At 39.4% G+C, this 12996-nt stretch overlaps 1 protein-coding gene across 1 annotated transcript in view; it reads left to right on the forward strand.

Moving 5' to 3' along the window:
* ENPP1 (ectonucleotide pyrophosphatase/phosphodiesterase 1) overlaps positions 1–9977 on the forward strand; it is a 52762-nt gene extending 42785 nt beyond the window's left edge. Inside the window, exons 18-25 of the mRNA XM_066315394.1 lie at positions 510–685; positions 1178–1229; positions 3585–3739; positions 5024–5159; positions 5946–6026; positions 6521–6653; positions 7305–7461; positions 8303–9977. Coding sequence (XP_066171491.1) covers positions 510–685; positions 1178–1229; positions 3585–3739; positions 5024–5159; positions 5946–6026; positions 6521–6653; positions 7305–7461; positions 8303–8470 — 1058 coding nt within the window. The 3' untranslated portion in view covers positions 8471–9977. The remainder of the gene's footprint in view (positions 1–509; positions 686–1177; positions 1230–3584; positions 3740–5023; positions 5160–5945; positions 6027–6520; positions 6654–7304; positions 7462–8302) is intronic.
* The last annotated feature ends 3019 nt before the right edge of the window (positions 9978–12996 follow it).

Raw genomic sequence — 12996 nt, forward strand, 5'->3', positions numbered from 1 at the left:
CCACCATCATGAAGGGAAGCCTCCTTTTCCCTCCACTTTCAAGCACAGTGTTACTGTGACTCCTTATTCCTGTGTCCCTTCTTCATTCTGAGTTGCATGATTTCTTCAGAAGTCTGTCACTAGACCTACCACTTCCTGTTGATTTATTCCCCTTGAGGTCCTCACCTGTTTTCCATTACTTCCTGCCTGCTTCCCTCTCTTGTTAGAACCTATACTGCTTCTGTGAGAAGAAAAGTATTACCAAAGAGCTTGATCCAGAAAATACCTGAGCAAATTTGCTTGAGCAAATTCAAGTGACTTGCCCAACTTTAGAAGAAGACTAGTACCATACTGAATTCTGGCTAAGGACATGTGTGGTCCCTTTTAAAGAGGTTACATTGCTTTTCTTTTTGGGTGTTGTGAGCGGCAGTCAGTGAAGCTCTGGCCCATCCGTACTTGTAAGCACAATACAATCAGCTGTGTATTACAATCTTTCTCCTCCTGTTAATATCACTTGAATTCTTTCATAGATTTGCTTGATTTGAAACCAGCCCCAAACAATGGAACTCATGGACGCCTAAACCATCTTTTAAAACACCCTATTTACACTCCCCACCATCCCAAAGAAATGAGTCATCCTTCTAAATGCTCTGTGGTGGGAGAAAGAGCCTTTTCAGTGAGCCTTGGCTGCTCCTGCAGGACAGAGGTAAGCACTGGAATGGTTAAAGTTGTGGAGGCAGAAATCTGTATTGTATTCAGAGTGAAACTTTGCATTTTCCAGATAGTTCTACAGTCCCTACTATTGGTTTCAAAATCAACTCTTGCTTGAGATTATTGAGTGCTAGCCTGTATTTGTGTACTAATTTTTTGCAGATTGCTTATGTTAAGTCACATTAATCTCTGAAGAGCCTGGAAAAATGCCACGGAAGCTTGATGGGAAAAACATTCAGTTCTTGCTTGCTTCACTTAATTATGTTGAAATTCCTGTTCTGTGAATATTGTATTTGGGCTGGGGTTTTCAAGCCTATAGATTTGCTTGTGGCAAAACCAATTTGTTTCTGTTTCCCTGTAGCTCCTCTCCAGTGCATGTCAGTGAGTTCTGTGTATTGTAACTTGCAAGACAGCAGTTACATGTAAGTGTGGTACCAACTCATAATGTGCTTTGTAGAATATCACTGCTTTTCCTTTGTAATTATAGGGCTTGCCAATAAGGGATTTTCATCAGCGTTTAAATCTTACTGAAACAGAAGGTAAGAATTTCAGATAACAATATAAAATAAAAAAGCTAACAACAGCAACAAAATTATTTGTCATCAAACATTTTATATTTTTAAATTTCTGAGCAACTCTCAAGTAAATGATGTGAAAATTCTTTGAAATACTTGCTGGAACTGTAGTTCTGCCTGGAGAATTTGTGGATGCCTCACCCCTGGAAGTGTTAAAGGCCAGGTTAGATGGGGCTTTGAACAACCTGGTCTAGTGGAACCCTGCTCTTGACAGGGTGGTTGAAACTAGTCTTTTTGGTCCCTTACAGCCCATACTATTCTATGATTCTCATGTTTTTGAATACAGTCCTCCTGAACCATTTGTTCTCAGGTAAATGTTTATCCTTATACATGTGTCTTTATGGCATGTCTGCTGCTTTTGACTTTTCCAGTATTGAAGTAATGAGCATTGCAGAATGGGAAGCAAGAGTGTTGTACAGGGAAGTACCTGATAACAAATCAATGCAACTAATGGTATCCGTAATGACAGCATACTTTTAATGAGGCATAAGGAGTATTTTACATGTTTGTTATGTGGTCTTGAGCTGTTACTTCTTTTACTTATGCTTTATTTCCTTTCATTGGACATACATATGTCATGCTTAAGCTGCAGTTTGCAAGGCTGTAGATGTGCTCATGAGTCATAAAACAAAATAAACTATTTTGAGCATGAAACAGGTAAAACAGCAAGTAAATAATGAAAACTGTAAGTCAAAATGGAACCAGGTGCTAATGCCTTAATAGATGATATCAAGAAGAATAGGCTGATAGAGACCTTGCCGTGTGTGTGTATGTGTGTATGTGTTTGTGAAACCTTAGGGTTTCATGTTTCATAGTTCATTTTATGCAAATAAACAATATTGGGCAACACCCCGCTATAGCTCACTATTCTTAAGAACTGGACATAAATGCCAGTTATTGGCAGGGTCTGCTTATCCAGAGCTAATTCAAGGCTTCTGTTGATTTGTGTAGTTTGTCCTGAAACAAAGAGTGGATAGAGCTTTCTTGAATCTTTTCCACTAATGACAGGTCATAATTTTGAAACATGTCCCAGAACCCTTTTAAAGTAAGTCTTTCAGTATTGTAATGCTCATGAGAGCAACAAAATCAAATCCAGTTAGAATGATATAATGTGTTTTCCCCAAAGTGTGTGAGGGGTTTTGCTAAAACAAGCTCTAAGTATCTCTGAGGGCTTTGCTTAATCTGGCTTTGAAGAAACTTGGCAAGGCCAGGCACAATAGCATATTTCAGTTCTCTTTTGTAGAAATAGGAACTTAAAACTGCTAACCTACATTTTTGAAGCAGTAGGATTTTGTCTTGAATTATCAGCGAGACTTGGTGTAGCACTGTTTTGACAGCAATAATTTCATTATGAATTGTATTGATTAAAAACTAATTAGTTATAAAAAGCATTTCACAAATGAAAGAATTCTATTAACCAGCCTAGAAGATCCTTGAGACTGTATAGAGTTCATTAGTTACTTCAGTTTGCATGTTCTCTCATTGATTGTCATAACTTGACAGTCTGTAAGGACAAAAAATTGTAACTGCATTTTTACCTCTATGGAAAAAAAATGAATTGTTTTTTCCCTCATGGATGGACAAGTAACTGTCATAATCTTCACTTTTTTTTGTGCTGTGGAATTGCTGCAGAAAAACCTCTGCACATTCATTTCTCTATTTCTTTCCCTATGTAATATATTTGCCTTAAAATCATATGATTTGTGGATGGTAGGGACCTATTTAATGGAAGATGCACTTTGACACCTCCTTTATAATTTTAGTAATGTAATGATTGTACTTGAATTTTCAAAGGCAAAGTAGTGAGTCCTTGCACAGTTGAAAATCCAGTCCAGTACTTCACTGTGTTGTTTATTTAGATCTCTGTATTTCCTAGTCTTTTAAATGCATTTTTACATACAGCTATGTGGTTTCTACTGAAATAATAATTTCAAATCACCAGAATTGGTTTCTCTCCCATCTAAATATTACATAGGAGATCGTGCATTTTTTAGATTGAAACACAAAGTCAACAAAGACTTTAACTTTGCAACTTAAATTTATCTCCTGTTTTTAATGGCAAAGGGTTTTGATTCAAATATAAGCTTAATTTGTGCAGTATATGTTTAAATGATTTTTTTTATACTGGCTTCATCACTTAATTTATTTCCTTAGTATAGAAACTATGCCTTTAATATAATAATGAAATTCTTTTGTCCCAAATCTGTGGCTTCTGTTTGCTTGGCAATTGAAAATTAAGGCAGCCTTCGGTATATAAAAGAGAAGGGTGCTTGACTACCAGTATTAATTGAAAAGCAATAAATACTATTTCTGTTGCAGTTGAGAAGACAGAGGGACTTAATTTACCCTATGGGCGACCCAGGGTTCTGCAGAAAAAACATAATTACTGCCTCCTTTACCATGACCGCTATGTGAGCGGGTACAGCAGGGACTACAGGATGGCTCTGTGGAGTGCGTACACTGTGGGCAGAGATGTAAGTATAAGAAGACAGATTAGAAGCAATCTTGAAAAGTAAAAATCTAGAGTGTCAGTTATTCCTGAAGGATTCTTATATCTGCTCATGATATGAGAGTCACCTTGGTGGTGGTTGGAGTTACCATCCACAGAGGTGTTCAGGAAAGCACTGGATTTGTCACTTTGTGCCATAGTCTAGTTGACAGGGTGATGATCAGTCAGAGGCTGGACTCAATTTTCTTACAGGCTTCTTTCCAGCTGAAATGGGTCTGTGGTATTACCTCCCAGGGAACTAAGTTGAACAAGAAAAGATACACAGTGGAAATTTGTGTGAGGTAGCTATGCTAGTAAGGAACTTTGACTTTGACTCTTCCATTTCTCAGAGTGAAAGTTTTGCCTCCATTGAGCAGATCCACTGGGAAGGGAGGAGTCCATTGCCATTCGTACAGAACCTCTAGGAGTCTGCACTGGTAGCATACGTCTGCTACAGCAGTCTGTCAGTGCTGTCCTTGAAAACTGGCCTCAATGTGGGTTTCATAGTCTTAAAGCAGTTTGTAATGTGGCAGGATCCTTTTGGAAAAGTAATCTCAGGACCATCTTGAGCTATTCATGCCCTGATATGACCCTTCTCTCAGAAATCAGAATTACCTGATTGAGGAAAAAAGAGGTCAGTGAAAATAAAGTAGGTCTTTGTGGTCCTGAACCCTATGCTTAAGATACACCTGTTCAATGCAGAGCCCTGATCTGATGAATGGAAGTTTTCTCAATTTGGCCTTTCTCATTCAGAGAAAATTTAGAAGCCAGATCAAACTTAAAAAGAATTACGATAGTAGAGAATACTTTTTAATTTGATTATCTGGGAATCATAAGTTTTAAATAATGACTGTTATAATTAAGTTTAGCTAAACTCTTGCAAGATCTACTTGATCCTAAATAATTTGAGGGTAGTGGCATGAAGCAACCAGTTACTGTAATAAGTGGCCCACACATTTATCTGTTAATTATGTGAGTCTGTCTGTCAGTAAATCAAATTGTCTTTAATGGGCACCTCTAGATTCTCTTTTAGAAGATGTTATAATTGACTAAAATGCTGCAGTTCTGTTCACTTTATTTCCAAGGTACATGAAGTGGATGGGAGGGCTTGCTTTCCACTGATACAAGAGGAACAATTCTTGCATCTTAGTTAAGCCCTTCACACTCTTAAAGGCAGCTGCAGCTAAATATTTAGAGTTCTGCACCTTCTCATACCAAGACAATTATTGTAAGTCAGCTTTCACAATGATACTTTCTTCTTCTTCAATAGGACAAATGGGTTTCTCCTACAGGAGCTGCCTCCAGCTGTTTACACAAAGATGCTCGTATTTCACAGAATAATAACCAGACTTGTCTGTTTTACAACAATCATCCTCGCCTAACTTATGCATTTCTTGTTCCTCCAAGTAAGTACTTTGTCTTCATTGTATAGCATATCTGAATTACATGATTTGTAATGTAGCAGATGTAGTCTTTGTAGGTGTTCTTGATACTTAATCAGAATACGAAGCAGTAGTTGCTGAATTGTTGCAGCTCGCTTTGGTATATGAGAAAGGAAAACCTTTTAGACACTTCAGCAGTTGGTGGGTTGTCCAAGGTCACTTAGAACTTCCCAGAAGTTTGACACTTACCGTGTTTCTAAAGTGGCATGTCACAGAAGAAACTGAGAGGGACATGTAGACACTGAGTAAAGTCCAGCAAGCTGGTAGATTGCAAATTTCACTTTGTTTTGCATGGGTAAATTGTTTGTGAACTGTTGCTGACCTGATATGGAAGTATTTTTATTGACTCTACTGCACTGAATACCAAGTAGCAGGTTATTTAAACATCCACATCAAATGTAGTTTGCAAAGTTTCAACAGAATCCTGTCTTTAGGCCTAGATTCTGCAGTCAGGGAAAGTTGGCCTGACACTCATGAATTTTATTTCTTTCCTCACAATTCAGAAGCCTGTTCTGATGTTTTTAAATCTCATGAAATTTGCCAGCGGTATATCTGACAAGTGTAATTGCTGCTGCTACTAAGATAATTTAATTTAGATGGAATCCAGCAGGTACCAAACTCAGCACTTACACCCACATTGGTTTTGGAAAATGAAGTTAGGTTAGCTCATCTCAATGTTATTACACTGATCACGAAAATGCAAGTGTAAATTAACAAATCCATGTGATTCGTTGGCCTTTTTTGTTTCAGATTTTATGACAGATGCAAAGAAACTTCACTATGATGCCTTGCTTACCAGCAACATTGTGCCAATGTATCCTGCATTTAAAGGTATTTTATTTCTATCCCTATTTTATGTCCATAGCTGAATAGAAGACTGCTGGTATTATGCTTGCTTCCAAACCATGCAAATAACTCCTGGTTCCTGGGAGAGAGAGAACATGAGATGACTGGCTGACAGAAAATAAGCATATTCCTGGTGAAAAAGGAGGATAACTGTGGTACTTCTACTGGGGAAAAAAAAAAAAAAAAAAGAAAAAAAAAAAAAAAAAAAAAAAAAAAAAAAAAGATGTCCTGTTTTTGTAATGGAATACTGTTCAAATCTTAATTATAATTTAAAATACTATATAGGTTAGATATGTCAGGACATGGTGCAATGAATGCTGCTGCCCAGTTGGATGCAACTTTTAGCAACAGTAAACACTTGTAGAATTTGTTATTTTCCTAGCTTATCATGTCTGTCTATACTCCACTAAATAATTGCAGAATTGTAGTAGCAGCTTCTATTGTGAAGGTTGTTTCCTGATTCCATTACTGTGTTTCAGTTTTATGGAACTACTTCCATCAACACCTGCTACCTGAATATGCTGCAGCCAGGAATGGTGTCAATGTAGTCAGTGGTCCTGTGTTTGATTATGACTCTGATGGGCTCTATGATACCCCAGAAAAGTTGAGAAGGTGAGAACCTTTCACATTCTAGTCCTTTGTTTCTTTCCTCCAATACTGGTCTGTTAGTAATTGCTATCCTTCTTCAGAAAGACATGCAAAAGGTCCTAAGCAGAAAAGTAAGTTCAGAAAGAAGCAACAAGCACCAAGAGAAAAATATACCTTCAAAATGTGTCATCCTAAACCTGAAGGTGGAGTATAAGAGAAGCTGTTGCATGCGAAATGATGTCTACCTGCCTGAAAATTTAGGACATTGCCTTTGCCTCTAGGAGAGGACAAGGCAAGGGCTTATGCCTGGTGACATGGTTGATACATCCTGAGCTGGCAATATTCTACCACTAGTTGTGAGTTACACTAGTAAGCAAGATTGGTTCAAGCTAGCAGAGGGGTTCCTGGACGTGGGCTGAACTCTTCATCTCCTCTGGAGTTTCACACATTTTTATGGCAAATGAATTTGTTATACCTCATCAAACTTGTCACTTAAATCAACCTACAAGCGAAACTTGATTTTCAAAAATAATAATCTGGAATTTTCCTTCCAGACCTAAGCTTTCTTTGGACAATATAGGTGAATTGATAAAATTTAATATAGCTAAATGTTGTCATTTTATCTTTGTGCAAGTACGATTTGGTGAATTTACAAAAAGATCTTTTCTATTTCAGATACTCTGGTAGTTCAGAAGTTCCAGTTCCGACTCACTTCTTCATTGTGCTGACTAGCTGTAAAAATACTTCTGAAACTCCTCTGGAGTGTGAAGGGTCTCTAGATGCCTTGTCTTACATTGTACCTCACAGAGAAGACAACAGTGAAAGCTGTGCAGTAAGTAGTCTGTTTGGCCCCATACATATCTGAACTCAGGCTTGAGCTTGTTTTATTTGAAATCAGTAATTAACTGGTTAAAGCCTGTAAGGTGGTCCAGTCTACGTGTTCATCTTGAGAGAGAGGACAATATTTTTGCAAACAGAATTATGTCCAAGGCTGTGAATGTGATCAAATGGGAAAACAGATCTGTTCAAAGAGCAAAACTTAGAGCTAGAAGAGTGGAGTCAGAGTGTGCAGAGACCATCAATATGATACATACATAGACTTCTGTAATGCAACTATTCAGTCAACAGCTGAGAAGGATGAAGAGCTTCTAAGAGGAGTCTCCCACAACAAAAGGTCAGTGCTAAGGCCAAATGCACACGCAGAAGGAGAAGACACAGATGTTCCTGAAGAGCACTGGTTGCTTCTTGTTCAGGTACCTTGGCACTGTGGTGAGAACAAACGTAACTACACTCCATATACACCATGAAAAAAGTGTGGAAAGTGTGTAGACCAATCCTGCAGCAGGGAATTAGAGTCAGACACAACGCCCAGAAATATTTTTATCATACTGATGATAGATGCTGGACCCAACTTGCTATTCCCCATTATCACCAACTGGTGCAGCTACAGGTTTTGTATACTTGAGGAGGTAATAAATTTAGCAAGAACTAAATTCAGACAAGCTTCTAACTATGTATAATCTTGCACACTCCATTTGTTAGATGCTTGCCAACAGTTATTGATTTGTCTTTATAAAACATCAAAAATGTCTTTTTTTAGTAGATTAAATGCATCTCAGGAGAAAAAAAAAAAGTTTTACAACCCCTTTTCTTTTCTTCCCCTGTCCCAATAGGATGGCAAGTCTGAATCCATGTGGGTTGAAGAAAGAATGAAGTTTCATACGGCTCGGATCAGAGATATAGAATTACTTACCGGACTCAGCTTCTATCAAGACAGAAAACAGCCAATATCTGACATTTTACAGTTAAAAACATATTTACCAACTTTTGAGACAGTCTGATTTTTCCTATGGAATGTTGTTATTCATGTCACAACTGATTTGTAAATAGACTTTTTTTAATTAATGAAACCTTTTTTTATAAAAAATAAGCTGAAATTTTTATTGAGAACTCTTGACCAAAATGCCAGTAGAGAGGAGAGTGGGTGCCATATTTGTATCTCAGGGACTCCTGATGGACTATGCTTGTGACACAGGATGGCAGCGCCTGTCATTCCCACTTGGATGTGGTAGAACCATGTCCATTATTATGCTAAAATCATTTGGTCATCATAGTTTGAGACACGAACACAGATATTATCTTTGATATGCACTGGAGAGGGAGAATTTTATAAAGCATGGTTGGTGATCAGTATTCTACTTTAAAAATGCAGACAACTAGCAAATACAGTTCTGGGAAAGAGCTACATTCTTGGTGACCATTGTAGTCTAAATAGGACTCTTCTCACTTCAGTTTTCCTTGAAACATGAATTGCACTCTGAGGTTTGGGTGTCATAAAACAATGCAGTGTTTTGGTGCAAGAAGCTATACTGGGGTCAGTAGGACTGGTAACTAAATCTTCCCCCATGTGGAAGAGATGCCCAGCTACAGGAGTTCTGTGGGCTGGGAAGCCTTGGCATGTTGCTGCCCTCTGATGGCTCCAACACCGATGGAGAATTAGATGCACAGTTTGTGTGTTGTACACCCATCCTCCGAATGGGTGGGTGTAGAATGCATCAAGTCACCCATAAATTAGAAGAAATTATCTCAGGAATATGTCTGAGCTCCCAGAAGTAATTATCTTACTTCAAGTTAAAACTTATATTTGATTAAAAGATTTTGTTTTAGTTAGGTAAAGACATGTTTCTCTGTTTGGTACATGTTTTTGTCAGCTGTGGTTTTGAAATCCTATCTTTGAATGCAGGTGCTGTCAGAGATGAAAATTCTGAAGAACTGTGTAATGACCTTTCTTGGAAGCTTTCAGGCTACACAAACAGCTGCTACAGGCACTCAGGAGTTTAGGAACTCCCTCCTTTTCCAGTACACACATTATCACCTTTGTAATTCTCCCACTCTCTAAAGCTGATGACCCAAAATTGGCTCTGTTATGTATAAAATTTGGCATAGCCAATTTCACATTTATGGTCTTCTCATTTGAAAAGGAGAAAATATATCACGCACAAGTATGTCAGAAGAATGAGGAGCCTGTAACTGAGCAGAGAGGCATTTGACCTTATAGGTTGGCCAGGGCATGTTGAAGGCTGTATTCAGAGCCTGCTGAAGTCAGAGGAAGCTTTTCCATTAACTTCAGTTTGAGTGGGCTGAAGTTCTGGGACCATTTTTTCTTTTAACCAAGTGTATTTTCTTGATCTTACGTTATGAGCATGAATTTTTTTTTTCTCAAGTAGTTTCACTGTGTGAAATCTAAATGTGTTGTAGCAACCTCACATTACGATAGGACTGTGACAGCATTATTCAGTGTAACTGCTTTGTAATGTTGCCTGTGACCAATAAACCCATCAGAAGTACTATGCTGTTTGTGACCCTTTCTGTACCAAATACTACCAACTGGTGCAGTTATAGAGCACAATTTCACTTTTCTTGGAGGGGGGATGGGAGCTGCTTCAGTCTTTGCTCCATGAATTGAAGATAATTTCTCCAACTGTAACATTAGTTACATTTATTATTAGGAGAGGAAGGTAGGAAGAAAGATGGTAAAGGTATTAAGTGTGGGTTGGGGTTTGTTTGTTTGTTTGTTTGTTTTTGGTTTTTGGTTTTGTTTTTTTTTTGTTCAGGGTTTTTTGTTGTTGTGGATTTTTTTTGTTTTTTGTTTTTTACAACTGGTACTGTCTCCTGAATACAAATAGATATGTTGACATCTTAAGGTGATGCCAGGTTCCATTAAGAGGTGCAGGGCCAGCCTAGCTCCTGGATAAAAATGGAACCAGAGGGTATTCAAGCATGTGACTTCTAGTTTGACCTTTGATTCTGGAATGGAGAGCAGTTATGAAAGCTATTATGGTCATCAAGACAGGACAGGAGCTAAGTGGGGTTTGGGATGTGTCTTTGCCAGAAATTGACAAGTCAGATTGACAATGAAAGGAGTTATTCTCATTTAATGTTCGTGTAAATATTTCTTCTGATTTAATTTCTTCTTTGATTTTTAAAGACATTTGTAATGGTGGTGTCAGAGCATATGAATAAATGCTGGTGCTAGTCCTGGTGTCCAGTGGCTGGTGATAGTCCAGGACGACAGATACTAGGTTGTCTTTTTGAAGCCTGATGGGACCCAAGGAACATCCAACAGCTGCTATCAAGCTCCCTTCAGAAAATCTTGACAGCTTCATCCATCTGCATGTAAAATGTTTTCTGTTTCAGCTGGTGTGTGGTATCAGAGCTTGTCCTGGTTCCATCCAGGACAGAGTTAATTTTTGCGATAGCCAGGAGAGGCATGGCCAGGACCATGAGGTTATTCCACAGCACCTCACACCACACACAGGGACAGGAGGGAGGCTGGGCTCTTTCCTGCTGGGAGCACTCACCTGCCAGTCGCTTGCCCATCTTGTGCAATGTTACTAATAGTGTTGTTGTTATTCTTTATGTTCTTATATCGTTGTTTCCAGAAAATTGTTCTTATCCTAACCTCTGATCTTTACCTTTTGGGCCTCTAATTCTCCTCTCCATCCTGCTGCATGAGGGGAGGGAATGAGGGAATGATCAGCGGCATGTGGTTTGGAGTGTTTCAGTGGGAACACTAAATTGGGGAATACCATGACAGAGTTCCACTAAGCATTTCTAAAAGCACCTGCCAGAGGCTTCCCTGTGTCATCCAGCAAGTGGGTGGCCTGGGCTCCTGCCTTTCCTGAGACGGAGTGGATTCAAAATACAAAATTAGCCCTTTAAATACAAGGTTATAAACCATACTCAGCAAGATGGGAGGAGCTGCTCATTTGCTGCATGGGAGGGCACCCACTTTTGTAGGAAAATGAGATTCGGTAGGGACCAGAAGTCAGAAATATAAAAGGAAGCCTCAATCTGTGACTCTGTGGTTAGGATGATAATCTAAGAGGCAAAGATCTCATTTCTGACCTCCCTTCTATCAAAGTCTGCTGCAAAGCTCAAGCTTGTGACTGAGGAGGTACCTGTGCCAGAAGGAGTTGCCCAGTGTACCACTTCAGAGTGGATGCTGAGGAATAAGAGCACCGTGAGGAACTTCTAGTGCTGCAGGGTCACAGGGCAGCTGCTGTAACACTTTGTGCCCACAGCAGCACCACTAATGAGCTTGGGAAACCAGCCCAGGACTCATGGTGAGCTCTATATTCAGCTGTTTTACTGCTGGGCTGTGGTAAATTGTTTTTGCTCTTCTGAGGAGTTCAGGGACAGAGTCAATAACAGTCCAGGAACTTATTAAAGCATGAGTTTCCAAATATTTGTGTTTGTTTGCCAGCAGCAGCAACATCTCCTGCTTACCCTCACATACCTTGTGGCAATGTCTGGGAGGTGTTGGAGCATCATGCTGAGGTGGATTGTGTACCATGAGTGGTACATCTACCATAGCTCAGGAACCTCTACATTACAGGAAACCAGTCCAGCTTTGGCATCCTGTGACTCAGACTCCTTGGAAAGGAGTTGAATCCTCTGCTGAACCACTGTGAGTCACCACACCAGGCTTAAGCCTCAGGAAAGGCTACTATGGAGACCATGGACAAACTTGGAATAATTATGGAAGCCTGGAAACAGATTTTAGAGGATACCATTGCAAATTATTGTATTCCGCCTCAGCCACAGCATGTGTCAAATTTGTGTTGCCATTTATTTCATGTTTAGTTCTCTATTTTTAATTTACTGAAATAAAGCAAATACAGTGAGATACAAGAGTTTTGAGACACCCCAAAACTCCAGACTGATCTCCTGATCAGAAGACAGCAGAATTGCCTTTTGGTCATGTCCATAAGGCACAATGGCATGGCTGACAGTCAGAGAATCAGAATCATCCTGTTTGGATAAGATCTGTAAGATCATTGAGTCCAGCTGTTAACCCAGCACTGCCAAGTTCCACCATGAAGTCATGACACTAAGTGCCACATCCACACATCTCCTAAATGCTTCCAAGGACAGTAACTGCTTCTATGGGCAGCCTATTCTGATGGTTCACGAACCTTTGGTGAGAAAATATTTCTAATACTCAAAGTAAAACTCCCCTGGTGCAACTTCGTGCTGTTTTCTTCTTATCCTTTTGCTTGTTACCTGGGGGGAAAGGCTGACCCCCATGTGGCTACACCCACCTTTCAGTAACTTATAGAGAGTGATAAGGTCACCTCTGAGTCTCCTTTTCTCTAGGTTAAACAACTCCAGCTCCATCAGCCACTCCTCGTAGGACTTGTATTCCAGACCCTTTACCAGCTTTGTCACCCTTCTCTAAACTCGCTCTTGCATCTTTCTTGTAGTGAGTGGAACGGAACTGAACACAGGATTCAAGTCATGCCCTCATCAGTTCTGAGCACAGGGGAGATGATCCCTGCCCTGCTCTTTCTGGCAACACTAGTGC

The sequence above is a fragment of the Sylvia atricapilla genome, chromosome 3 (genome assembly GCF_009819655.1).
Source record: "Sylvia atricapilla isolate bSylAtr1 chromosome 3, bSylAtr1.pri, whole genome shotgun sequence".
Lineage (NCBI taxonomy): Eukaryota > Metazoa > Chordata > Aves > Passeriformes > Sylviidae > Sylvia > Sylvia atricapilla.